The sequence below is a fragment of the Pygocentrus nattereri genome, chromosome 19 (assembly GCF_015220715.1).
Source record: "Pygocentrus nattereri isolate fPygNat1 chromosome 19, fPygNat1.pri, whole genome shotgun sequence".
Classification (NCBI taxonomy): Eukaryota; Metazoa; Chordata; class Actinopteri; order Characiformes; family Serrasalmidae; genus Pygocentrus; species Pygocentrus nattereri.
This window is the reverse complement of record NC_051229.1, coordinates 22,428,860-22,455,998: the sequence shown is the minus strand read 5'-3', so window position 1 is coordinate 22,455,998 and position 27,139 is coordinate 22,428,860. Positions and strand designations below refer to the sequence as shown.

The following is a 27,139-nucleotide window of genomic DNA, read 5'->3' as shown; positions in this document are numbered from 1 at the left end:
CATTGCACTCTTGCTTATCAGAATGTTGTATTTTCATATTTAAAGATGTTACTCGTTTTTGAACGTAATTGTTTATTAATACATAAGTAAGATTATAAAAGCAATTAATAAAGCTTTGCTGTTTTCAGATGTTAATCTACTGTTTGTATGTTTTGCTCTGACCTCTTAATGAAGAACCCTGGACAAAAATAATTTAAAAGAATGTTGTGTAAACAACAAATTCTAAGCTGATTTTTAAACTCTAAATTATTCACATTTTAAATATTTTGATTGCAATGTATTTACACGAATAAAGTGTTTAGCATTGATTTATTTTGGTTTTGGAATTTTGTTACTTTTTATTTTCCAAAATAAAACATGGGCTTTGTAAAGCCAGAAATGTATCTTGAAATATTTCAGAAGGCAGAACTTTTAATAAAAGAAATCTAACAGAGCATGTCTCTTTGCTTTTTTTGCTTCCAAATCTTAAAATGGAAAGTCTAAACACAGATATAGCCATTTTATTTACTAGCAAAACGGCTAGTGAAGCTACACTTTTGTGTAAATTTTCATATGTAATGTATAAAGTTGATATGCTGTGCAAAAATGTAAATAAAAACAATGCAATGATATGCAAATTACTTTAATGCATAATATCGAATTGAAAATGACATGTGAAATGTCAAAACTGAGACATTTTATTGTTTTTTGAAAAATATATGCCCGTTTTGAATTTGATGCCAGCAACACCTTTCAAAAAAGTTGGGATGGGGGCAACAAAAAGCTGATGAAGTTGTGTAAGACTAGAGGAAAAAAAAACACCTGGTGCAACATCTCCCAACTATTAGGCTAACCGGCAACAGGTCTGTAACATGATTGGGAGCAAGAAAAGCATCCCATTGAGGATGAGGCTTTCAGAAGTAAAAAGGAGGGGTTCGCCACTCTGTAAGACTGTAAGGACAACATTTCTCAATGTAAAATAGTAAAAACACTTGGGGATTTCACCATCTATGATGCATAATATTGATGATGCAGAAAAGAACAAGGCTCATAGCCAATATTGGCTGGTCACAATCTTCAGGCCCTCAGGCAGCACTGCATTAAAACCAGACATGATTCTGTATTGGAAATCACTGCATGGGCCCAGGAACACTTCCAAAAACCACTGTCTATGAACACAGTTCTTTGCTGCATCCACACACCAAGTTAAAACTCTATTGTGCAAAGAACAAACCATACATGAACAAGATCCAGAAACGCCGCCACCTTCTCTGGGCCCAAGCTCGTTTAACTTAGGCGAAGTGGAAAAGCACCCTGTTTTCTGGCAAATCTAAAATGTTTAATTCTTTTTGGAAATCATGTGCGCTGCGTCCTTAGGCTAAAGAGGGGAAGGACTGCCTGGCTTATCAGTGCACAGTTGAAAAGCCAGCACACGTGAATGGTGCAGGAGTGCGTTAATACACATGGCATGGGTGACTTGCCCATCTGTGAAGGCACAATCAATGCTGAACGATCTATACAGGTTTTTGGAGTGACATAAGCTGCCATCCAGAAACTTGTCACCCATTTGAAAAAAAATACAAAAAAGCAGACCCTGAACTGTTCAGCAACTGAAATCCTTTATCAAGCAGGAATGAGAGAACATTTCAATTTCAGAACTACAACAGACTCTTTAGCTCCTAAACGTTTACCAAGTAGGTGAAAGAGACCGTGCGAATATGGCTATGAAGTGATGTTAAAAATACATGTTAGGCCAAAATCCTATCTCAAAACTAGCATTAAACCACATCTGAGGAATCAGACACACCAACACTAATATCAGGACCCTATTCTGATTCTCAGTTTCTTTGAAAAAGAGCATTTCACATCAATGCTTAATAACTCTGAAAGACCTTGTTTACACATTGTCCATTTAATTATGGAGAAATTTCGAGAAACCCGCGCAATTCTCCAAGAGGCAACACCGTGATTGTGGTCGGAACCATTATGGTAACACCGATGTGTTCAGGGGAGCAGTTTGAAGTCGCACGAACATGACCGCCCAGGGTTGTGGGGTAACGTTACGGGTAGGTTAGACAGTTTAAACGTGTTTTCTCAACGTCTTTACTCTGTGGGGGGCTTCCCTCACTGCGGGGTCGGTCATGCACAGCTGAAAATAGAGTAAGGTGTTATGAGTGAGCCGCTGGTTTAGTTTTTCTCATGTTTGGCAGAGAAACAGGACCCGCACTGTGAGCCTCGGAGTTCAGCACGTCACGGGCTCTGTGTCCTGTTGGAGAGGAGTGTTGCCCTGTTGTCTGTTTGATGGACTAGTCCGTCTGTAGAGAACCTTTTGACGGGCCGTTTCAGCAGTTTTTCTAAGTATTTGCGTAACTCGGTGGTTGAGATGATTTGATGAATTTGGTTCATTTATAGAGAAACTCATGTTACAGCCATGGTGACAGGCAAGGCGTTTTAAAATGACACCAGCGATACAAGTTGTAACTCAAATACGAGAGATCTGTAATGCAGTTTCTAGTAAAACCTGTGATTCGACCGTGGAATTTTACTAGTCCTAATATCGAGTATACATATCTATCTGTCTATAAACAGAGGTGGACAGAGTACACAAATCATGTACTTGAGTTAAAGTAGAGATACCCAAAGTAAAATATTACTCCAGTAAAAGTAGAAGTCCTTACTCCAGACCTCAACTTGAGTAAAAGTACAAAAGTATTTGGCTTCAAATGTACTTAAGTATCGAAAGTAAAAGTACTAAAAGAGTAATTCTGGCTCTGATGTCCTGTTATCATTTTTGTAACAAGACTCGCTTCATGAACTCATTTCAGGTGAAAATCCTCCAGTGTCTCTCTTGGTAAAGCAGTCTTTTAATAGAATGTTATTAATTAGTGACGCTGACGTCTATTAAAATGATCATAAGCACAAAACACTGAAGGCAAGCAGTTTCCATCAGGGAGAACCGAGTGGCTCTGAAATCACTTTTTACACACAAGCAAAGTTTCAGTTTAAGATTACTTTGTAAATTAGTTACAAGTTGAATAAAAACTGGCTTTAAACTCAGAATCACAAAAGGTTTTCTTTACTATATTGATCTGTTGGTCTCTGTTCATAAACATAAACTAACCGAAACTAATTTACTATAAAATGAAAGTGTTTGTATGAATTCAGAAAAAAAGTGAATATGTGGACATATTTCTATATTGTGGTCTATTTACACAAAGTTAGGGTAGTTCATCATTTAGGTGACGTATGTGCTCCCAAATTTTTACGCTGCTGCACTGACGTTGAACTGTGTGCTGCACTGGGTTTGCATGACCAACAGGTCAAAACAAGCTCAGAACAAAGTGACCGCTGTGCCCTGATTGGTGTTCTTGCTTTGCACTTCTTTTGCTTTGACATGTTACATTTTATACACACAGAATGACAGATTTCTCAAAATGTAGTGGAGTGAAAAGTAAGAGATTTGACTTTGAAATGTAGTGGAGTGAAAGTAAAAAGTTGCCCAAAATGGAAATACTTAAGTAAAGTACAGATACACAAAAAACTACTTAAGTACAGTAACAAATTACATTTACTTAGTTACTGTCCACCACTATCTATAATAAATAAACAGTTGGTTAATTTTGAAGCCAATTCTTGCGAATAGGTTGCTTTTCTTCCTCCAGTTTAAATGAAAATTAGGCCTATTCAAAGTCCTTTTTTCTGACATAGTCCAGGTTGAAATCTGATGAAAAAAAAAGTCAAGATTAATCAGAATTTAACCAAATAAATGCATTAGCAGGTATACAGTTTTGCAAGCCATGTAAAATGCATAATTATATCAATTAGATCAACGTGAAAGCATCTCTAGCCTCCATCTAAATCCAGGTTAATGTTGGTTAGAGATTTGCCTCGTTCACCATGTGCATAGTACAAACAGCAGAGTTACTGAGTGCAAAGATAGACTGACTGCCTCATGTGGGCTGTAACGCTACACAATGAGCAGCAACTGGTATAATTTGATTCAGCAAACTTTATTGTAGTAGCCTGCCATATACCATGAGTGACTTTTTCCAAAATGTAGTCTAATACTGCACTAATCATGTGACAGACGAAAGAGGTGTGTTGTCTTCTACAAATCATCAAATCAGCCGACCGTTTCATCAAATAGTTTTCTGTATGATTGAAGGCATTAAACACTACAGACGTCTGGTTCCTATCACTGCTGCTGTGAACAGCTGTAGGTTTCTCTACAATGAAGAGTTTAAACGACTCTGAATGATTTTGTTAACGTTAGCCATTTAATTATGTAGAAGTTTTGAAAAATCATTGGGCCTCTTAAACAAAAGATAGTGTTTACTGAAAAATGTAAGTCATTGTTAAGCCTCAAAAACAGAAAGATTTTGCCAAAAACATTTTTAAAAATGTATGGACAGCTCTGAAACAACAGCATATGGAGGGATGAAATAAAGATCGGCTTCTACCAGAATAATGGGAAGAGAAGAAGATGGAGAAAGGAAGGAAATGCTAATCCAAAGTGATCCAAAGGATATCTCATCTGTCAAGCATGATGGAGGTAGTGTTACAGCAAGGGCATGTTTGGCTGCCAGTAGAACAGCCAAGTGCTTCAAAACCCCTTGGATGGAACTTCACAGTGCAGATGGGCAATGACCTGAAGCATACTATGAAAGCAGCCCAAGACTTTTGTCCTTCAATGGCTGTCAATCACCTGACTTCAATCCAATCAAACATGCATTTCACTTTCTGAAGGCAAACCTGAATGTAAAACACCAAGAATAAGCAGGAACTGAGGACAGCTACAGTAAAGGCCTGGCAGAACATCAACACTGAAGAAACGGCATCTGGTTATGTCTGTGGGTTTCAGATTCAGGCAGTCATTGACAACCAAGTATTAAAAATGACCGATTGAAATTAAGATTGTTAGTTTGTCCTATTACTTTAGAGGCCCTTAAAAATGTGAGTGGGAGGTTTGTCGTATGTTCTACAGCATTCACCTGATTTGGATGTAAATACCTTTAAAGCTGGAGGTCGACACTTTGAGCTCATATTCATTATTTAATTTCAACTCTAATTTGCTGTGGTAGAAAGCAACAAAAACTCTGTTGGCATCTTAATATTTCTGGACTTAACTGAATGTAGTCATAAGTATACAGGCTCGTCATTTTTTGCATGATCCATCTTGGTCCGAAAAGCAGGTTATTTCGTGCCACTGTGATTTGACTAATCATGGTGTGCCCTCCCTGACAGGGACCGAAAATGAATTGAATTGAATGGCTGATTGCTTGGCGAGAGGAAGTGGCCATTTATTGAGGCCATACACTTGTCCAGGTCTTGCAATATTTTAATAATGGAAACCAACTATTCAGTAAGTGTTTTTCTTTATCTTTTGTGACAGATTCTACGATGGACTTGGAAACGATGGACTCTTCCTGCGAAAGAGTCAGACACAGCAGCGTTAGTGGGCTTTTGTCGAGCGCTGTGTTCCACTCCTTTGCCTCCTCAACTCATAAAGCATCCTGGAAAAGAGTTAACGTTGCGATCTTTGGCTGAAATGGGCTTCTCAGAGACCCAGGCTGAGATGGTGTATGATGGTGCAAAAAAACACAGATGCAAACATGATGCACCTATACTGGTAGGTTTGTTTGCCCTTGACTTAAACCCCACCAGTGTGGTCAAGATCTTGGAGAAGTGTCCAGAGCTGTACGCTGTGAAAGGGTCTCAGTTACAGCAGCGAATTACAAATCTGAGGAAACTTGGTCTACATGAAGGTGAAGTGACTTAATATTTCTTTGTTTGTTTGTTTTAAGAGCTTGAAATGTTTATTTTGAAACTGCCACTTCTAAAGTGACATACAGCACAAAAATAATAACCCCCCCCCCCCTCTGTAACACCCCTCCCCCTCCCCCCAGAACATGACGAATGCTTTTACAAAGTCTGTTCTGTCATGCAATATGCATCCAGAAAAGGTTTGACCACATTTTTATTTATATCTGAACACACATACACCTGTGTTAGACAGACTGCAGTCTAATTTTGCATGAGCGCTGCTTTTTCCCTTACATGCAAATCCAAAGAATTCTTTTCGGGAATCACCTGAGAAAATGCAGTTAGCATTAGGAGTAAAGGAGCTGTATTAGGAGCTGTAAGAGTAAAGATTACCTACAAATGTTTACACGTGATCGTCAGTGCATCTCAGATCAGCAGAATCACCTTCAGCGGTCTGAATAAATAGACAGCATTCCCACTCCTCCGCATCTTGTTTGAGTTTACGCTTGGCTTTTTCATGGTCAGACACTGTCCTATTGGTCCAATCAGGATTTTTCACTTTCTACCATGGAATTGTACACTGTGTGCACATAGGCAAGTCTTATTTTTGAGGATTATTTTTTATTAATGACCAACTCCAGTGCTCTCGGTTAATCCAAAATGTTAATAAACCTCAAACATGAATGTTTAAGAAAAATAAAGTGAGGTTTTGGCTTTCTAAGGAGAATATCTATATGTGCACATTAATTGGGCAACTATAATGGTGCAGAATTATTACGCAACTAAATGAAAAACACACATTTTCCCATCTCACTTTATTTTCATCCATTCAAGTGAGAATTATAAACAAACAACTCAAAGCTTTCCAATGAGAACATTTCTAAGAAATAAAGAAAAATTAGTGACCAATGTAGCCACCCTTCTTTTCAATAACAGTGATAAGCCTTCCATTCATGGAGTCTGTCAGTTTCTTGATCTGTTGACGATCAACTGTTTGTGCAGCAGCAACCACAGCCTCCCAGACCCTGTTCAGAGAGGTGTACTGTTTTCCTTCACTGTAAATCTCCTGTTTAAGAATTGCCCACAAGTTCTCAGTTGGGTTCAGGTCAGGTGAGGAAGGGGGCCATGTCATAAGTTTTTCATCTTTAATGCCTTTACTGGCGAGCCATGCAGAGGAGTACTTGGATGCATGTGATGGAGCATGTCCTGCATCAAAATCATCGTCTTTTTGAAAGATGCAGATTCTTTCTGTACCACTGCTTAAAGAAAGTGTCTTCTAAAAACTGGCAGTAGGCTTGAGAGTTGATTGTGAGCCCATCTTCAACCCGAAAAGGTCCAACCAGCTCATCTTTAATAATACCAGCCCATAGCAGTACCCCACCTCCACCTCGCTGGCGTCTGACTCGAAGTGGAGCTCTGTCCCGTTACTGATCCAGCCACAGGCCCATCCATCTGGTCCGTCAAGAGTCACTCTCATTTCATCAGTCCATAAAACCTTTGAAAAATCTGTCTTCAGATTCTTCTTGGACCAGTCTAGACACTTCAGCTTATGTGTCTTGTTCATTGGTGGTCGGGTTTCAGCCTTCCTTACCTTGGCCATGTCTCTGAGCGCTGAACATCTTGTACTTCTTGATACTCCAGCTAGTTGGCAGTTCTGGAATATGACAGAACTGGAAGATAATGGGTTCCTGGTAGCTTCATGCTTGATTCTTCTCAAATCCTTGGCAGTTAATTTGCGTCTTTTTTTCTCAGCACGTTTCTTGCGACCCTGTTGACTATTTGCAACAAAACATTTGATGGTTCTGTGATCACACCCCAATATCTTAGCAATTTCAAGAGTTCTGCATCCCTCTGAGAGACTTTTGGTAATTTTTAACTTGTCAGAGTCAGTTCAATCTCTTTTTGGCCCATTTTGCCTAAAGAAAAAAGCTGCCTAATAATTATGCACATCTTGATATAGGGCGTTGCCCTCCTTAGGCCACACCCTCCCTCATTACACTGATACACATCACCTGCTATGCTTAAATCCATTAAGCATTCAAGTTTATCCAGCTTGGAGTTAGAAAATATGCCTAAAAATGATAATACTCACTTGCCTAATAATTGTGCACACAGTGTATTCATAGTCCCTGCTTTTACATAATTCTAATCTTATGCTAAAGATTTTAATACATTTAAATACTAATGCATAATTCATACAGTAACCTCAGGACATAATGCTGTTGAACTGTTTTACTGCTTGCCATTGTGCATTGTGCCCAATCCTGTTCCTAGAGATCTACCATCCTGGTGAGTTCACATCTAGTACACCTGGCACTGATGTTCAGATGCTTTCAAATTACCTGGATTAGGTGTGGTAGATCAGGGTTGGAGCAAAACTCTGCAGGACAGTAGATCTCCTAAACCAGGATTGGGTACCCTCCACAAGAGCATTGCAAACAAGAAAACAAGCAGCTCTCTGCCCCACAGAAATCAATGGGTGGGGGAAAACTAACTTTTTTTTAATTCAAAAAAATTGAGAATTTGTTTTGAGGAAAAACTAATGCTTGTGTATTAATGCTAGACAGAGTTATGCTAAAACTTTGTATGACCTCTTAAATGACACTGAGTATATCTGTTACATTTTGTAAAATCCTAAAAAACTTTGCTTTGGTTTTGCAGCTCTTCATCATCTTGATGGGAGTGTCCATGCTTAGTCTTGTAAGCCAAATGCTGAATTGTAAAGTTAATACACATCTGGGGACAACTGGTTGAATTTTGGTGCTGCAAAATCACCCTCTAACAAAGGTGTGCCCCTATAAAACCCACCCCGGAGTCTTCTAGCACTCTTGATGTCTGGTGTACAATCAATAACACAAGCAAAACAATCTAGCCAGTGAAACACTATCGTTAGCTAGCTGGTTTTCTCTCACAGGAGACGTTTATTTTTATAATGTATTGTCTGTCCACGTGACCTACATCTACATGTTTATTTGAAGATTTGAAAAGTTTCCTAGCAGGGCTGTATTTTTTTTAAACTATACCTGTATCATTACACTGAACACCAGTACCTATGAAGCAACAGTAGTTTCTTTACTCCAAGGTGTTGCTCATAATTAGTAGTTTAAGTAACAGAATGTATGTTAACATCAATGCTGTAATTTGGTCCCAGGCACAAGTGCACAACCTTAAATATTATTGCTTCTTTGTACAATTTTGCAAAGGTAAAAAAAAATGCACAACAAAGCAATAGTGGGCAGTATGGCTAAAAAATTATATGACAGTATAATTAAAATGACTGACAACGTGTGTATATCACTGTGGGAGCATGTGCATTGTGACTGTCAGGCACTGCTAGAATGTGGAAAATATAAGTTATTTAAGTTTCAGTAACTGCTGGTCCACAGTTCGTCCTTATCGGTCGGGTGTTCATGTCAGACTAATCCCAAAAGTCCAGCCATTCCTATCTATATGTCCTCTGCCTTAAAAACAAAGTGGCCTACTTTAGATACAACTAACTGGACAGAACAGTGGCAGAAGGCACTTGAGGGTTTGCTACTTTTTTTCATTTGAAAAGTGACAAACACCAATGACTTTAGCTAAACGAACTGTTTGTGTATCGTGTTATCTGTGCTTTGTGCTTATTTGTGGCATACTAGTGTAACAGTTATGACAAAACTCGTACCTAATAAAGAATTTCAAGCAGTACACTGGTTAACTTTTGTAGCCCACAACTACAACAAAAAGCTCTGCACTTTGCTTCCAATATGTTTTCAATACTTGCAAGTCCTTCCAACAAAAATGATTGCTGCTGCTGCTGCTGCTGTTGACGAGTGACCCGCAGTCAGGGGAATGATATGAGTAGTCACATAGTCATGCTATCAGATGTAACGCTGGTAGAGGCTGATTTCTGTTTGTGGAACTAACGGTTGGATAACCTTTAACAAAAGAAGCATTGATGCATTGGTATATTTCGTAAGAAGGGTGTGTAATTGCGAGTGTTACGCAGATATTTGATGCAGTGTTTGGGTCTTTGTTTCTATTATGTTGCTTAAGCAGATTCTAAACTCTGGTCTTCTATCATCAGGCAGTTTGCAGAGGGTGATAAGCCACTACCCTCAGATCCTGACTCTACCTGTGAAGAGAGTGAGCGCTGTCTCTCGGCTCCTAAGAGAAAAGTGCCAATTCACGACTCAGCAGGTGACTGACGTCCTCCGAGACTCCCCTCACGTTGTGCAGGAAGAGCACACACGTTTGGAGTATATGTTTCAAGTATGTGGAGTTCTACATTATTTTTAACGTTTAAGGTTGAAGGTCCATGTTTCCAATACTAAGGCCGTCACAACATATGTTGACCCTTAAAAGTCATTTTAATATATGTTAGCTTTACGTTACATTACTCAAATGTAAATGCAAAGTTAGATAATTACGTAGGTAGTTGCATATTAAAGTTTATACCTGATTTACATTCTGTGTTTCATTTCTGATGGACAAAGTAAAGACTGTATGAACAGCAATATTTTTTTCATTAAATGCAAATTAATAAATAAAAAAAGATCCTATTCAAACATTAATTACTTAAGCAATAAGCCACAAGAGGTCAGGTTTAACTGCGATTTTATCATGGCAAAGGGTGCTCTTAGGCATGATGTGAAGTGGAGTGCCTAAAATTATTTCTAATAAACAATGTAAATGGGTATAGGAAACGTTATTCATTTAGACTATGGTATTTTTTACCAAGCAGCCATGGATTGATGAATGAGAAGGTGGTTTGATTCCTCCATCACTGTATATTGTGGTCATTTCATTAACCTTTTAATTTTTTTCATATAATAATGAACGTCATAGCATAGCACTGTTTAATGCGAAAACCTTTGCATAATAAGTACTTTGAGCTCACCAAATTACCACTGCAATGACAATGCTAATCTTTCCAGTCTTATTTAGCACCAAGCTAAATGCTGTGCCCCATTTCCCATGCCTGGGCTAAATCTTAAATGGCTCCCTGCTCCATACACAGTGCACTACGTAGAAATATAAATACTGGCTCCTGCTCCCCAGCAGTGCATAATATAGCTAAAGCATGGGCATTTGATATTCAGCCACATCCATACTCGACGAATAGTGCACTCTTTGGCTGAAGAAGCTAGAATTTTCAAACTTACATAACATGCTGTTTAAGGAGTACAGAGCTATCTGACATTCAGCCTGGATTTGATGCTACTTCAGGCAGGTGTGACTAAAACATGGACATTTGAAGCATGAGTTTGTTATCCACTCAAGTTACATTCTTTAGTTTTTTGTACTACAGTTTTATGATATGTGCATTTTAACACTTTATTGTGCATTTTAACTCAGGCCAGAGATATTAATGATGGGGTTGTTTAGCATGTTTGCTGTCTTTTAGTCTGTTACATGGCTTGGCTGACTGACCTTGTTCTAGCTAAGAAAATCAGCCCCAAAGTCTAAACAAAAACCATTTTCTTTAAACTGAATTTCTCTGCATAACAAAGTATGAGAGAGAACTATCCATCCATCCATCCATTATCTTCCGCTTCTCCGGGGTTCGGGTCGCGGGGGCAGCATCCTAAGCAATGAAGCCCAGACCTCCCTTTCCCCAGCCACTTCCACCAGCTCTCCAAGGGGGATTCCGAGGCGCTCCCAGGCCAGCTGGGCGATATAGTCGCGCCAGCGTGTCCTGGTTCTTCCCCGGGGTCTCCTCCCATGTGGACTCGCCTGTGACACCTCCCGAGGGAGGCGTCCAGGAGGCATCCTAACCAGATGCCCGAACCACCTCAGCTGGCTCCTCTCGACGTGAAGAAGCAGCGGCTCTACTCCGAGTCCCTCCCGGATGACTGAACTTCTCACCCTATCTCTAAGGGAGAGTCCAGACACCCTGCGGAGGAAACTCATTTCGGCCGCTTGTATTCGCGATCTTATTCTTTCGGTCATTACCCAAAGCTCATGACCATAGGTGAGGGTGGGAAAGTAGATCGACCGGTAAATCGAGAGCCTTGCCTTATGGCTCAGCTCTTTCTTTACCACAACAGACCGGTAAAGAGCCCGCATCACTGCTGACCCAGCACCAATCCGCCTGTCAATCTCCCGCTCCCTTGTACCATCACTCGTGAACAAGACCCCGAGATACTTGAACTCCTCCACTTGAGGCAAGAGCCTATCCCCGACCCAGAGAGGGCTCTCCACCCTTTTCCGCCTGAGAACCATGGTCTCGGATTTAGAGGTACTGATTCTCATCCCAGCCGCTTCACACTCGGCTGCAAACCGATCCAGCGAAAGCTGAAGTTCGCGGCCTGATGTCCCCAATAGGACCACATCATCTGCAAACAGCAGCGATGTGACCCTGAGGTCACCAAACCGGACACCCTCCATCCCTTGACTGCACCTAGAAATTCTATCCATAAAAATTATGAATAGAATCGGTGACAAAGGGCAGCCCTGACGGAGTCCAACTCTCATTGGGAACGAGTCTGACTTACTGCCGGCTATGCGAACCAAACTCCAGCTTTGTTTGTACAGGGCCTGAATGGCTCGTAGCAAAGAGCCATGTACCCCGTACTCCCGAAGCACCTCCCACAGAATACCCCGGGGAACACAGTCGAATGCCTTCTCCAGATCCACAAAGCACATGTGGACTGGTTGGGCAAACTCCCATGAACCCTCCAGAATCCTGGAGAGGGTGAAGAGTTGGTCCAGTGTTCCACGACCAGGGCGGAACCCGCACTGTTCCTCCTGGATCCGAGGTTCGACTATAAGCTGGACTCTCTTCTCCAGTACCCCTGCATAGACCTTGCCAGGGAGGCTGAGGAGTGTGATTCCCCTGTAGTTGGAACACACCCTCCGGTCCCCTTTTTTAAAAAGAGGCACCACCACCCCAGTCTGCCAATCCAGTGGCACCGCCCCCGATGTCCACGCAATGTTGAAAAGGCGTGTCAGCCAAGACAGCCCCACAACATCCAGAGCCTTGAGGAACTCAGGGCGGATCTCATCCACCCCTGGAGCCTTGCCACCAAGGAGCTTCTTAACTACCTTAGCGACTTCGGCCTCAGTAATGGACAAGCCTATTCCCATGTCCCCAGACTCAGCCTCCTCACTGGAGAACGTGTCGGTGGGATTGAGAAGGTCCTCAAAGTATTCCTTCCACCACCCAATGACGTCTTCAGTCGAAGTCAGCAGCACACCATCTCCACTATATACAGTGCTAGTGGCACACTGCTTTCCCCTTCTGAGTCGCCTGACGGTTTGCCAGAATCTTTTCGGAGCCGACTTAAAGTCAGTTTCCAAGGCCTCACCAAACTCCTCCCATACACAGGTTTTTGCCTTGGCGACAACTGAAGCCGCAGATCGCTTGGCCTGTCGATACCTGCCAGCTGCCTCTGGTGTCCCACAGGCCAACCATGCCCGGTAGGACTCCTTCTTCAGCTTGACGGCATCTCTCACCTGGGGTGTCCACCACCGGGTTCGAGGATTACCGCCCCGACAGGCACCAACTACCTTACGGCCACAGCTACAGTCAGCCGCTTCAGCAATGGAGGAACAGAACATGGCCCATTCTGAGTCAATGTCCCCCACCTCCCCCGATATCTGGTCAAAGTTCTGACGGAGGTGTGAGTTGAAGATCAATCTGACAGGTTCTTCTGCTAGACGTTCCCAGCAAACCCTCACTATACGTTTGGGCTTGCGTGGTCTGACCGGCATCTTCCCCCACCACCTGATCCAACTCACCACCAGGTGGTGATCAGTTGACAGCTCAGCTCCTCTCTTTACCCGAGTGTCCAAAACACATGGCCGCAAGTCCGATGACACGACTACAAAGTCAGTCATTGAACTGCGGCCTAGGGTGTCCTGGTGCCATGTGCACTTATGGACATCCTTGTGTTCAAACATGGTGTTCGTGATGGACAACCTGTGGTTTGCGCAGAAGTCCAAAAACTGAACACCACTCGGGTTCAGATCAGAGAGGCCATTCCTCCCAATCACACCCCTCCAGGTCTCACTGTCATTGCCCACGTGAGCGTTGAAGTCCCCCAGTAGGACAATAGAGTCTCCAGGAGGAGCACTTTCAAGCACCCTTCCCAAGAACTCTAAGAAGGCTGGGTACTCTGAACTGCTGTTCGGTGCATAAGCACAGACAACAGTCAGGACCCGTTCCCCAACCCGAAGGCGTAGGGAAGCTACCCTCTCGTCCACCGGAGAAAACCCCAACATACAGGCACCGAGTCGAGGGGCTATGAGAGCCCACACCTGCCCGCCGTCTCTCATGAGAGAGAACTAATTCATATGAAATAAAGCTTTTATTATCACTGGCTTCTAAGGATTAAAGGAACTGTCTACAGACTAGGTCTTCACAATATCTAAAAATTAGCTCTATATTTTCATTGAAAAAATTGTGATTATTGATTACATGATCCGGGACAAGCAGTCCACTGCAGCTTTGACCTACTTTTTTATTCTATTTTAATTTATATACTTTTTTTTACATTAAAGGTTTTAATGAAAAATTTTAATAAATATCACAATAATATAATACTAAGTAACTTACCATCTTTTGAAAACGACTTCACCTGCCATTTTAACAGATGTTACTACAAATGAGCATTTATAAGGTCCATCTGGTGTAGGTTCATGTCAACGCGCATGCTTCTAGCGGTCCCTTGCTCAAGAAACTTCGGACTGCAAGTGATTTCCAAAGTCATGCTCATTTGCTTTACATGGGGGGAAAAAAGGTGGTCTCTGTTACCGCAGAGTCACTCTGGAATTCAGCTATAGATGCCTTTGCATGTAGTATTATATTTTCACAATTTTAGTAGTTTAACTCCTCTAAAACACCAGAACACTTTCTTTGTTACCTTTTTCTGATTCTTGACTGAAGGTAGTACTCAGTCACTTTAATGTGGATGTTTTTCTGCAGCGAGTCAGACTGAAGCAAACTGGAGTTCCACAGCATGTTGGCATTTATTTACAGTTGAATGCACTCAAGCTAGATGTAAAATAAAAAGTAAAATGAGTATAAGGGCAAGAGCCATGGTCAAGGTAAAGCTAGCTTACAGTATGTAGCAGAGAGAAATAACAGGCAACTTTTTAACAAACTCTTGGGGCGCACACCCACACACTTTTTAAATGAACGTGAACCTCCGATTTCTCTGTATATTTAGCAAGCTGTTTAATGGTTAATTTGTCCCCTTTAGTTCCTTGACAGCTTCCCAACATGGTGATCATCGCCTTTTAAGCATCATTATGAAGTTACTTGTCATTCATCGATGATATCCGATTGCATCACCCTATCACCCAGGCCTACTTGAGACACTGCTTCACTCACACTCAAGCTCCCTCTTTTCTCTCTAAATAATTTCTGGAGTATTTACGCTCATCTCAAATCTACAGTGCAATGCTTTGGACAAACAGGGCCCTGGATAGTAAGCTGCCACTGTTATAGGAGTTGTATGGCTGGTAGTTTGTGTGAAATAAAAGGGTTTTTTTTTATGTTTATGCAAAAGTGTATCTCAGGGAAACACACAAATATAGCTCTGAGCTGCAGGATTGTTGACCTATGTTTTGTATTTCATTATGATTATTGCTATCCTCTGCCATCTCATCTCATTGCAGTATGCATTTTTCCGCATGGGCTGCCTGCAGGCCGAGATGGTGAAGGCTAAACTTTTCCGGCTTTCTATGGAGGAGCTGCAGTGTCGCCATGGTTTCCTGGAGCGCAGAGGACTCTACCAAACGCCTGACAAGAAGGGCCAGACGCTGATCCTTAACCCTCGGCTCAAAGACTTTCTGCTCATCTCCGAGGAAACGTATCTTAGCAAAATCGCCATGGCGACTCAGGAGGAGTTTGACGTGTTCCGGAAACTCATGGCAAGAGAGCAGGAGGAAGAGAGAAAGCAGGAGCATGGCGATGATGATGATGATGATGATGATGATGATGATGATGATGTTGATGGAGAGGAGGAGGAGGAGGAGGAAGAGTGGGACAAAGGTCAGAACGCTGGTTACAATAAGAAGAGAAAACAAAGAAGAGAGTCATAAGTAAATATCAGCATCATACTGTTAATTTTCTCATTTTATTAGTGTTCAAATGATTGGAATCAGTAATTGCTGTTATATTTCATATGTGTTATGTACTATATCATGTACTAAAGGATATAACACACTGTACTTTTTATTTGTAGTAATCTCTTCATTATTTGCCTGAAATGATCATGTATCAAATACAAGGTGTTTGGTATAAATTTCAAAACTACAGCTTCATGCTAATTAGTTGTAGAGACATTGCATCATCATAAAATACTTTAATCTCCCATGTTTGAATTATGGTTCCAAACTTTTGAGAGCCAGTGTATATGTATTTTAGTATATCAAAGCAAGAAGGAGGGAACGGCAGCACCCCCAGATTTCAGGGTTGGTTAGTTGGAACAGCTAAAATTAATAATAATATCTGAACTTGAGACTAATTTAAACATAGTAAAGACTCATATCTGCTTGTTTTAGATTTGTTTTTAGTTTTCAGTTTATATATTTATAAAACTGCAGTAGCCACACTGTCTGCATTGATGGTGTATGTTCGGTTAGTTTTAGAGTCAGCTGAATCGCTTCCCTCGCCCCCTGCAGGCTACTTTGGGTGCATGTCGTAAAACACACACAGGTTGAGGTGCAAAGAAGGCATTCAAGTGTGCGACTGTGGGCGTGATGCAATCAGCTACTGTGCCACGCAGTCTCATTGGAAGTTCATCCAGAAAAAGAGAGAGCAGAGAAATTGGCTGTGTGTGGAAATAAACGCTGCCTACATGTGTGGTATTCTGAGGCAGGAAGGCAGCCAGTCATGTCCGAACTGAATATTTGTGGAGAATGGCTGGCTGCTGAGGTTCCTCCATTCCGCCCTTTTTTTGAAGGCAGCATAGAGGCGTCCTTCAGTGTCTTGCATATCCCATAAACCTTTAAGTCTGTGCCAATGCGGTTCAAAAAAAATATCAGAAAACACCAGAACTGATAAAGTGGACAATGCTGCCTTCAAAGGCACTGACATATAAGACAGCATGGGCATAAAGACATCGAGAGAGCTGCCTTCAGTTTCGGACACTGCAGAGCCACAGTACCTCACCCTCAGACCCAGATATAAAGTACAGGAAGTCCTGCAGCTGATGGCTGAATATAAATGGCATGTTTAATAGCACTGTTCATTTACATGTCACCGAGCATTTTATTAGGAACACCTTGTTTCCACACTTACTGCCTTTTTTTTAAGCTCCACTTACCTTATAGGTGCACTTTGTAGTTCAACAATTACAGACTATAAACCATCTGTTTCCCTGCATACTTTGTCAGCCCCCTTTCACCCTGTCCTTTAAAGTCAGGACCACCACAGGACGATCTGGGTGGTGGATTATTCTCAGCTCTGCAGCGACACTGACATGGCAGTGGTGTATTAGTTTATGTTGCGCTGGTACGAGTGGATCAGGCACAGCAGTGCTGCTGGAGTTTTTACAAACTGTCCACTCTGTTGGACACCCATACCTTGTTGGTCCACCTTGTAAAGTTAGCGACGGTAGCTCATCTGATGTTGTGTGGGTCATCCTTTAGTCTTTTCATCAGTGGTCACAGGTCCCTGTTGACTGGATATTTTTGAGCAGTGGACTATTCTCAGTCCAGCAGTGACACTGAGATGTTTAAAACTCCAGCAGCTGTGCTGTGTGTTATCCACTTACTGTCACTGTGTTACTAAGAATGATGCAGCACCCAAATAATACCTGCTCTGTGGTGGTCCTGTGGCAGTCCTGACCCTTGAAGAACAAGATGAGAGGGTGCAAAGTATGCAGAGAAACAGATGGACTACAGTCAGTAATTGCGGAGCTACAAAGTGCACCTGCATGGCAAATGAAGCTGATAAAATGGACATCGGGTGCACTCATGAGCTGAAAGTGCAGCAATGTTTTTTTTTTTTATACATGCACAGGAGTTGGGAGTGAGGGTCTGAAAGTGTGGGGGGCTAAAGCTGCACTTCAGCGGTTCTGCAGATGGATATAACTGGGGAAATCAGGGTGTGAATCAGAGGTTTAGTGTGTCAGTTCTGTATTTTTTTTTCCATTTATTCAGCAGGAGGTGGCAAAACAATGGCAATAACTAAATGAATATAATGGACTAAAAAATGCACTTCTAGTGATTCGCAGTTGTTTTCACAGCTTTTCTATTTGTAGAGTCAAGAGTGGTATGAATATACAGTCTAATCTCAGGTGTGGGTCAGTTATGTGGGTATGCTGCCGTCATGTTATGGAGCGTTATGACCCACTCTGATGTGTTACTGCTGAAAATTTCACCAGCCTAAAGATGTTTGTTTTTATATAAATTCTAATACTGTTGTTGAATTTTATTTGCAAAGCATTTTATTTAGAAAAACATTTTCTAATTCAATTCCTAAAAAAATTTTAAAATAGAAACGAAATATTATACAGCCAAGATGAGCACTTTTCTCAGGTATCTTCAGCTTTGCACTATACTTCTATTCCCCAAATTCTGATTGTCATATATATATATGATAGAAAGGAATATTCCTTGTTTTGTTTTTTTGCTGCTGTTAATTTACCCATTTAGTGTAATAGTGATGAATAACTGCATCAACGAAAAAGAGAATCAGCACCTTCATCTTCAGCCACTGCATCAGAGAATTATTTTCCAAATAAAAGCTATGTGCTATGTTTTCACAGCTGTTTGTGGTTGCATGTAAATCAGGTATGTAAACAAAAAAGAAAAAAAGCAGGAACCTGCAGGAGAAGGTGGTCGTGATAGATCAACTCTTGCGTGAAATAGGCGGCGTTCGCGTCCACGGAAACTTTATTCAAATGGGCGCTGAGCAGGTGCTGTAACCTTCAGCGCGGAGGGTTTAGAGACCGTATCGATGCTGAATGACTCTCACCGTGTGCGGGTCAGTGGCGTCCGCCGGTGAAGGGGGTCTCTGCCCCGCGGTGGGAGCTGTTTGTGAATGAGAGCGGCTGTGATCCGGTCGGTAGTCACGAGGAGCTGAAGAGGTTGAGACCCGCGTGTTGCCGCGCGCGTCAATAAAGGCTGTTAGAGCGGGAAAAACCACCGCCTCAGCGCGACGGACCGAGGAGAGGGTTAAGGTTAGCTCACCGGCCTCCTGTGAGGAGTCAAAGGTAAGTGAATGAGTGTCGCTTCGAGTGGTACGAAGGTTTGTCCATAAACGCGAGTGTTGAACATGAATTTTCATTCTCTTTTCAATGGATTAATTCTCTGCATGGATGCGTTCTTCTATCTACAGACCTCATCCACTGAGGGGATTGTAAATGGTACTTGTGCACCAGTTATGCACCACTGTGATAATCATGGCCTAATGCCTATGTCTGATATTTTTATGTACACATCTGCCATTGCCAGTACATGAACATTTGTCAAATGTAGATATTGGGATGCAGTCTTACCTCTGTAAGTAAGTCTTCTCTATGACTTATTTGTAGAGAGTTACAAAGGCAGTAAAAGAGCTCTGAGTTGTTGGACAGGCAAATATCACATGCAGAAACTGGTGGTTGCAGATGTTTTGCATATCATATATGGCTACTAGCCTCTAAATCAAATACACCTGCTTGTATCTGTCCCTTTTATTAGCCCCAATTACCATACAGGTGCCCTTTGTAGTTCTATAATTACAAACTGTAGTCCATCTGTTTCTCTGCATACTTTTAGCGCTCTTTTACCCTGCTCTTCAATGTTCAGGACCCCCACAGGACCACCACAGAGCAGGTATTATATGGGTGGGTTCATTCTCGGCACTGCAGTGACACTGATGTGCTGGTAGGAGTGGATCAGACACAGCAGTGCTGCACCTCAATGTCACTGCTGGACTGAGAATAGTCGTCCAGTCAACAGCGTCCTGTGACCACTAATGAATAACTAGAGGATAAGCAGCACAAACTGTGCAGCAACAGATGAGCTGTCAACTCTGACTTTACATCTACAACAAAAGGGAAGTGTGTCTAATAAACAGAAAGTGAACAGTGTTTAAAAACTCCAACGGCACTGATGTGTCTACTTGTACTAGTTGTGTTATCACCATGTCAGTTGATACTGAAGTGCTGAGAATGATCCACCACCCAAGTAATACCTGCTCTGTGGCGTGATCATTGAAGAACAGGATGAAAGGGGGCTTACAAAGTATGCAGAGAAACAGTCTGTGATCGTAGAACTACAAAGTGCACCGATTGGTATGTGGACCTGATAAAATGGACAGTGAGTGTAGCTACAAGGGGGTGTACATAACAAAGTGACCAGTTAGAGTATATTGCCATATTGCTATATATTTCTCTTGCAGTACTAAACAATATCCACTTCCTTTCAGACACCAGGCTTTGATGTTTTTTTTTTTACTGGCTACTGCTACTTTCAATAATCATATCATTAAGAGATGGGTCATTCAGTCACAGTGGCACTCATCCATGGCCATACAAGTATGTTTCACTGATGACATGGTTTCCTTCCTTCCCCCACATTTGCCATCACCGTGGTAGAGGTTAATGTGGGCCATCAATTTGTCCTTAAACCATTTTCATTCTGTTTTTTCTAGCAAACTGCAACTCAGATAGTCTGATGGTCTATTTTCTAACACTTCATAGAGATTTACTTGTTTGGTGTTCTTCAGACAGGGATTAAGCCTAGTCCTGGACTACATAACTTTCTGAAAAGAGATTTTCCATTGAAAATTTAACATAGTTTAGGACTAGGCTTAAAATCGACCCTGTCCAACTTTCCAGCTGTGGTGATCTTCCAGATGATTTAATTTAAAATGACTGCAGCTAGTCTACACATTAACCTGCCGTTTGAAATCCAATTTCCTGGAGTGTGGAGCCAAAGCAATGAAAAATTTTAACAGTTCAGTTATTTTTTTGATCCCTACAGTAAATGTAGCTCTTTATCTCTCTTGTAGGTAGTGAAGCGTTTATGTTCATCCTAGAAGCTCGTGTGTGAAAGAAGAAGGCATGAAATAAGCTTCAAAAGAGCTTCAAAGAAGATCCTAGGCTTTTATTATAGGCAGTAACACATTATCAGCATACAGAGATGAATTATTCTTCTTTAGCTCTGACCTCCATGGAGTGGCATAATATGATGCAGAGTAAAAGATTGGATTTCTTCCTCATCCCTGCTACTGTCTTCACGACTGTCACACTACTGATTGACCCCTTACTCCTCTTCTGCATCCTCCGCAACCAATCTTTCCGTCAGGAAACACGTTACCTTCTACTCGCCAACACCCTCCTGTCAGACGCGCTCTTCCTCGTGTTCAACCTCGCCAATTTGTCATCCAACGCTGCAAACTTGGAGATGCACTTTACAGTCTGTGAGGTCATCACTGTCACCACAATGACAACATACTGTTCCTCAGTGTTAACAGTCACACTGATGGTCATCGACACATTTCTAGCGGTGCGCTGGCCGCTGCGCTACAACCAGATTCTGCCACCATCTCGGGCGATAAAGCTCATTGGGTTTGTTTGGGCAGTTGCTGCACTATACCCACTCATTCTGTTGGTGGTGATGGAGGTCAGCGAAAAGGGCATCCCCCAGAGACTGAAGGTGTGTGTGGTTCTCATCACTCTGGGTTCCTTGGGGAACAATGTAAAGGTACCATTGTACATTTACATTAACTCATGGGTGATTGTCTGCATGGTGCTGATCTTCTACTGTTACATCCGTCTCTACACCATCACCAAGAGCTCAGGAATATGGAGTAGCCGCTACTCACGAGCACGGCTGACTCTGCTCGCACATGCTCTGATGTTGCTGATGTACTTTGTACCTGGGCTAATTTATACAGCACAGCTGGGACTGTTTGACAAAAATGTTACATTTAAAGTATGGCTCAATACTGTGAACTTGTCTGTGCTGATGCTGCTGCCACGCGCTTGCGCTCCCTACTTGTATGGCCTCCGGTATCGTAAGCTCTATGATACAGTGCAAGTATTGCTGAGGAGAAGATGTCTTAGTTCAGTAACACAGAGCCAACAGGCCCAGGCCTCATAAAGGGATAAAAATACTCACATGGCTAAGCATAAATGTAAGGTAACACGGTGCGACACAATAGCAAGCTGGCTAGCAAGCTAATCTGTTAAGTGGCAGTTAGTGCTGGGATTCTGGCCCTGCTAAATTTTGCTACTAGTCAAGTGGGCAACCTGTTTGGAGGTTATATGGGGAAGAATTAACATTTGTGTTATGCTTCGTAACGCATACCTTGATTCATTATGAGCATGTATTAACGTGCGCGTGAAGTACTTCTTTGACTCAATAGACATGCTAGCACCTCTAATTCCAATGGGGATTTAAAGAATGTGCTCTTTAAAGATAAGGTTCATCAACAAACAATGCAAGATAACATTTGACACGTATGGAGTCAGAGAAGCCGCTCTTAGAATGTACAGGTGCATTTATAAAAATGCTCAGCAGTATGTCAGCAGTAGGATACTGACTTTAAACAAACATAAACCATTTGTACTTAAAAGTTCTATTTGTAACCATATAATTTTCCTAATGGAGTACTGTTTCCTGCGACCCTGAGGGAGAAGCGGCTTTGAAAATGGATGGATGGATGGATGGAGTACTGTTTCTGCTGTAACCAAATCAGATTCAAATGTATTCAGTCAAATTTTTTTATATTGATTTGCTTGCGTTTGTGTACCATGAGAATATTTTACAGGGAACGGTTTCCCTCATTGAACCTGGCAAAACTAATATGTCTTGGTAGTTATAGTATCAATATAATACACTTATCTCCTTCTTCTGATAATTACAATGTTTTTTTAATAAAGATGTCAGCAAACTAAAGTAGTGTATCCACAGAAGTAGATTAAGTTGTATAACAGACATAGTTACAGCTAAGCTGTCTGTTTTGATACCTGTGTGCAGAGTGAGAGAGTTCCCTCAACTCCATTTACCTGCAAAGTGATGTTTACCTTCATCTCCATCTCCGCGGAAACCATGAACGGACATGACAGAGACAATCAATATTGCTAGATTTCATCCGGTGCCTTGCTCACATCTCTGCTCTCATTTTGTGGAGAGTAGAGAGGGCTATCTATCTGCACGTTTGGGTCAAGGCTGAGAACTCGAAGATTCAAGCAGCGATGGAGACTCTTTTTCAGGAGAGATCACAGGCTTTCTTCGTGGCTGGGGAAGATCTTTTGCTCTCGCTCCTGTGTATGTTTAATGACTGGTACACCAGCTCTGGACAGGCAGAGCATCATGAACGACAGGTTAACTCCTCTTATGCTGCAATGGAGCTGTTTGTTCAGGAGTGGGAGGTATTTTTACCTCCTCGCCATATGAGGACACTGCAGATCTGCCCCATCCTGGGATTTATAGCCGTGTTTCTGACCACACCTATTATCCTTTTCCGTATCCTAACCCGAGCTCACTTGCGGCAGCAGACACGCTACCTTCTCCTGGCCAACGCATTGCTTAGTGACCTTCTCTTCGTGGCTGTACTTCTGCTAAGTACAGCTATGAAAGCAGCCGCTGTGTTGATGTCAAACAGGACTTGTGCTACCATACTCTTCCTGATGGGACTGCTGTACAGTGTTGGTGTCTTCAGTGCCACCGCCATAGTGCTGGACACTTGCTTGGCTATATTAGTACCATTACGCTATACTACACTGTGGCCCATCTCCAGAACCTACGGAGCTATCGCTGCTACCTGGGCTGTGTCTGTTGTTTTTCCTTCTGTATCTGTGGGTGCCTTCCTGTGGTACCATGCCACAGGTCCTTGCACCCAGCTCATCTGCTCTCTGCCTCTGGTGCTAGCACTAACCGTTAGCCACTCGAGACCCCTGCAAGTCTGCATGTTGCTAACAGTTACGACCATCCTGGTCATGTTACTGCTGGTGATTTCTGGATATGTGGTACTGTACTGTCAGAGCAGAAAGTCTGGGGTGTGGCGAGGACAGCAGGCATCACGCGCTAAAGGAACCTTCCTCATTCACTACCTCCACTTGTTCCTGTCAGTGTGTCCCATGCTGCTGCTGTTCATTGAGCTGCTGCTGTACAGCAACAGCACTCAGCTAAACCCTAGTGCTGATCTTTGGGTTTCTCTAGTGGTGTGCAACATACTGGTGGTCCTACCCAAAGGCCTGGCGCCTTACTTTTATGGGCTCAGGTACAGAGACCTCCGAGGATCTCTGCTGGATTTCTTTGGATTGAATAAACCAAGGGCTATCACACCTATAACGTAACTGCGGAGATAGATTGTTTACTAGCTGGAGGCTGTGCAGATCAGGGATGCACATCTGTGTTCCTGGAAAGTGATCTATTGAAGATTTTAGTTCTTGCTCAGATCCAACACACTTGGTCCTAATGACCAGATCGTCCTATAGAGTATTAGGTTAGGTTTAGGAAATCAAAGCACCTGTTTACTTCAGGTGTAATAGGAGCTAGGGCAAAGCAAGAATGGAGTGTCTGGAGGACCACAAGGATCAGTTTAGGGTTCTGGTTTAGGGCCAAGTAATACAACAGCATTTTTCAACGTCATCTATATCAGCTTCATCTGTTTCATTTTGTTGATTACAAATGATCATATCCATGTGTTTCTTGGGTTGTGGCATTCTATCAATAAACAACATAAATCTATAACTAATATAGTATGGAAAATTATAGTATGTGTAATGTTATATGTTATTTTTTCAATATAATAAATTTACAATATATAAATTGTACTCTGGAATTCATAGAAACATACCATATTTAAGTTTTTTACTGTAGAGGATTTGTTACATTGAAAAATCTGTTAATAATTACACATGAATTTGAGTGGGGTGTCCAGATATTTTCATATGACTATATATATAACACAAATAGAAAACTATGATCTTTGCTCTCTAAAACAAACAATTGTTAGATGGGCATAATCATGAGAATCTCTTAGCAAAGCTGTTTTTTATCCAGTGTTTGAACACAATGTAAAACACTTCTGGCTACATTTGCATTCGTAAAGGAGTCAGAAGTCTCCACTTGGAAAATATTAACACAGATTCTTACCTCTAGACAACTTGTCCCATCTCAGAAAGTATAAATTATACAGATGAACAGATATAGCCTAATTTACAAACAGCATTTGCTGGAAGAATTTGTGATTTGATTCATAAAAGTGTTCCATAAAAATATGTTGTGCATAAAGGTTTACTTGTGGAATTTAGCAACTGCCCAATGACCTCTACTATAAGGGCTTTTTTCTTGTTTCTATTTACATGTTTCTTTTGTAAGCACAAAGAAATGCATGAAATTACTTTCCATTGAACTGAACATACCTAATGCACGCAAGAGTAAAACAATGTTGTAGTTTTCTTTTTCTACAGAGATCTACAGTGGCTTTCAGCATCTAGGTTACATTGGCGAACATCAAAGGCAGCATTATTTCTGTGCTCAAAGACACGACACCAACGCTCCAAAATATTGTTTAGCTTTTTAATTATTTGGAATATTTAGAATTCTGATCATTTTTGAAAAAAATACCACATTAAGTGATCCTAGAAATATTTAGTTGGTTTGATTTTGGACACAATAATCTGGTATAGATAACTGATAAAACATTTCTTGTGAGATTGTGGAAAAAATGAGAAAATTCAAATATATGTGTATATATATATATATATATATATATCCCCCCGCGACCCTGACGGAGAAGCGGCTTAGAAAATGGATGGATATATATATATCTTAAAATTCATAGACTTAGACACATCTGTATCCTGACTGTCAGGAGATTACTGAAAACATGGTTATTGTAGGAGACAGGCAAAGGTATTGTGTTATCTCCTACCCCGATTCAGTATCTTGGCTGATGAGATCAAATTCTCCTCCAGTATGTCCAAGTGCATCAATGCCCATTGCCACAGCATCATTTGCAGAGGAGCAGCCTCATATCATGATACTCCCACCTCCATACTTCACTGTGGGTGAAGTGTTCTTGGGATCATATGAGCAACCCTTCTTTCTCTAAACATCATGTACTGAATTGTTGCCAAAGCATTCTGTTTTTGTTTTGTCTGCCTGGAGTAAACCGTTCCAGAATCAGAGTTCTGATTCTAAGTTGTAAACATGCATTTCTAGGCTTTTTTTAGCAGAAGTGTTTTGCACATGGTGTACGAATGAAGATGTGCAGTTCATTCCTTATTGTTCTCTGTATAATTGTTGTTCTCACTGGTTTCAAGTCATTCTGCAACCTCTTTTCAAGTGACTACTCGCTTCTCTTACCTTCCTTATTATAGTTTGAAAGAAATCTTGGATGCCGCACCTGTTCACAAATTATTATTGAATTACCTGTGCTGATAGAGATGTTTAAGGTCTTTGGCTCTAACCTAGTCCAGTCAAGTGTTGTTTAACCTATTTTGTCCCTGAGAACTTTAGAAAACTGCTTCACCTTCACCATGTTTGCTTCTTGTTGCATGGAATGTTCCCCACCAATGGCAACGTCTTTTTTAATAACATCAGGTGCGGTTTGCATGAGAATGTTTTTATTTTTTGCAGAATATGTAAAATTTTCATGTTTAACCTTTACATATATATCTTTGTTTATTTGTGCATTTTGTGTGTGTATTTATAAGTATAAGATATTATGTGTGTACATTTAAAGTGGATATATGCTCTGGAAGTATATTAAATAACAAAAACAAAAGTGTCTGAATACTTGTTTTCCATGTACCCTGTATGTTTTGATACAAATTTTAGAGATTTTTTTTTATTGTTTTACAAACATCTGTGTCAGCAGCTGTGTAAGCTCCCATCAATTTTACATGGACCGTTGGTTTTACATGGACCTCTCGGGTAAATCAGCAAGATGAACTGCACACTGAAAAGACTAACCTAAGCCACTTAACTGGCTTTCTTTCACATTCTGAGCATGTTAAGTCTAGTGAGGAGATCTAGTTTGGCTCCTACATGTCCAATAACAATGAAAGAAAAAGATGTGATAATGGAGAAAAATCCAATAGCATCTAATCATCATATAGTGGAGAAGGAGGAAAACTGTCTGATCATCTGATCTTTTTTTTTTCTTTTTATTTATAAAATAAACCGTGTATGCCAAAAGCTAATTGGGGTTTGAGGAATTTCACTAAAACATATACACAACATCTCTCAGAAGAAAAGGTAGAGCTATAGTAACATGAGCATGAAACAATTAGAATATAAACAGATATTTTACTATCATTTTTTTATTTGAATAAAACTGAAACATAATACTTTCATTTTCACTTTCATACTGAGCATATATGAGTGAAATGCAACGTCAATGAAAAAATGTAGATATTTTTCCCCTCTTAAAATTGTCGCAATTAAGCATAGAAATGAGAAATTATCCTCTGTAACAAGACAGTTTCACAGCTGGAAAAATACCCATATCCATTAC

At 41.2% G+C, this 27,139-nt stretch overlaps 3 protein-coding genes across 5 annotated transcripts; all 3 read left to right on the top strand.

Moving 5' to 3' along the window:
* Positions 1-1,922: 1,922 nt before the first annotated feature.
* Positions 1,923-15,900, top strand: mterf4 (mitochondrial transcription termination factor 4). Of its 3 annotated transcripts, none has more exons than XM_017699193.2 (4): positions 1,923-2,045; positions 5,372-5,744; positions 9,809-9,993; positions 15,376-15,900. In XM_017699193.2, the coding sequence occupies exons 1-4, from the start codon at positions 2,013-2,015 to the stop codon at positions 15,769-15,771; spliced, it is 987 nt and encodes a 328-aa protein (XP_017554682.2). In that variant the 5' UTR covers positions 1,923-2,012; the 3' UTR covers positions 15,772-15,900. The 3 variants fall into 3 exon arrangements, with proteins under 3 accessions (XP_017554682.2, XP_017554681.2, XP_037403585.1); XM_017699192.2 differs by having other exon boundaries at positions 15,346-15,900; XM_037547688.1 differs by lacking the exon at positions 1,923-2,045 and having other exon boundaries at positions 5,641-5,744; positions 8,404-9,993; positions 15,346-15,900.
* A 2,688-nt stretch (positions 15,901-18,588) lies between these two features.
* On the top strand, positions 18,589-21,803 carry LOC108428258 (probable G-protein coupled receptor 148). Its single transcript, XM_017699131.2, has 2 exons — positions 18,589-18,890; positions 20,675-21,803. Exon 2 carries the CDS (start codon positions 20,806-20,808, stop codon positions 21,766-21,768), a length of 963 nt encoding a protein of 320 aa, XP_017554620.1. The 5' UTR covers positions 18,589-18,890; positions 20,675-20,805; the 3' UTR covers positions 21,769-21,803.
* Positions 21,804-22,854: 1,051 nt separating this feature from the next.
* Positions 22,855-24,340, top strand: LOC108428274 (probable G-protein coupled receptor 148). The gene has a single exon (XM_017699148.2). The coding sequence runs from the start codon at positions 22,866-22,868 to the stop codon at positions 23,967-23,969; it is 1,104 nt and encodes a 367-aa protein (XP_017554637.1). The 5' UTR covers positions 22,855-22,865; the 3' UTR covers positions 23,970-24,340.
* Positions 24,341-27,139: the final 2,799 nt, after the last annotated feature.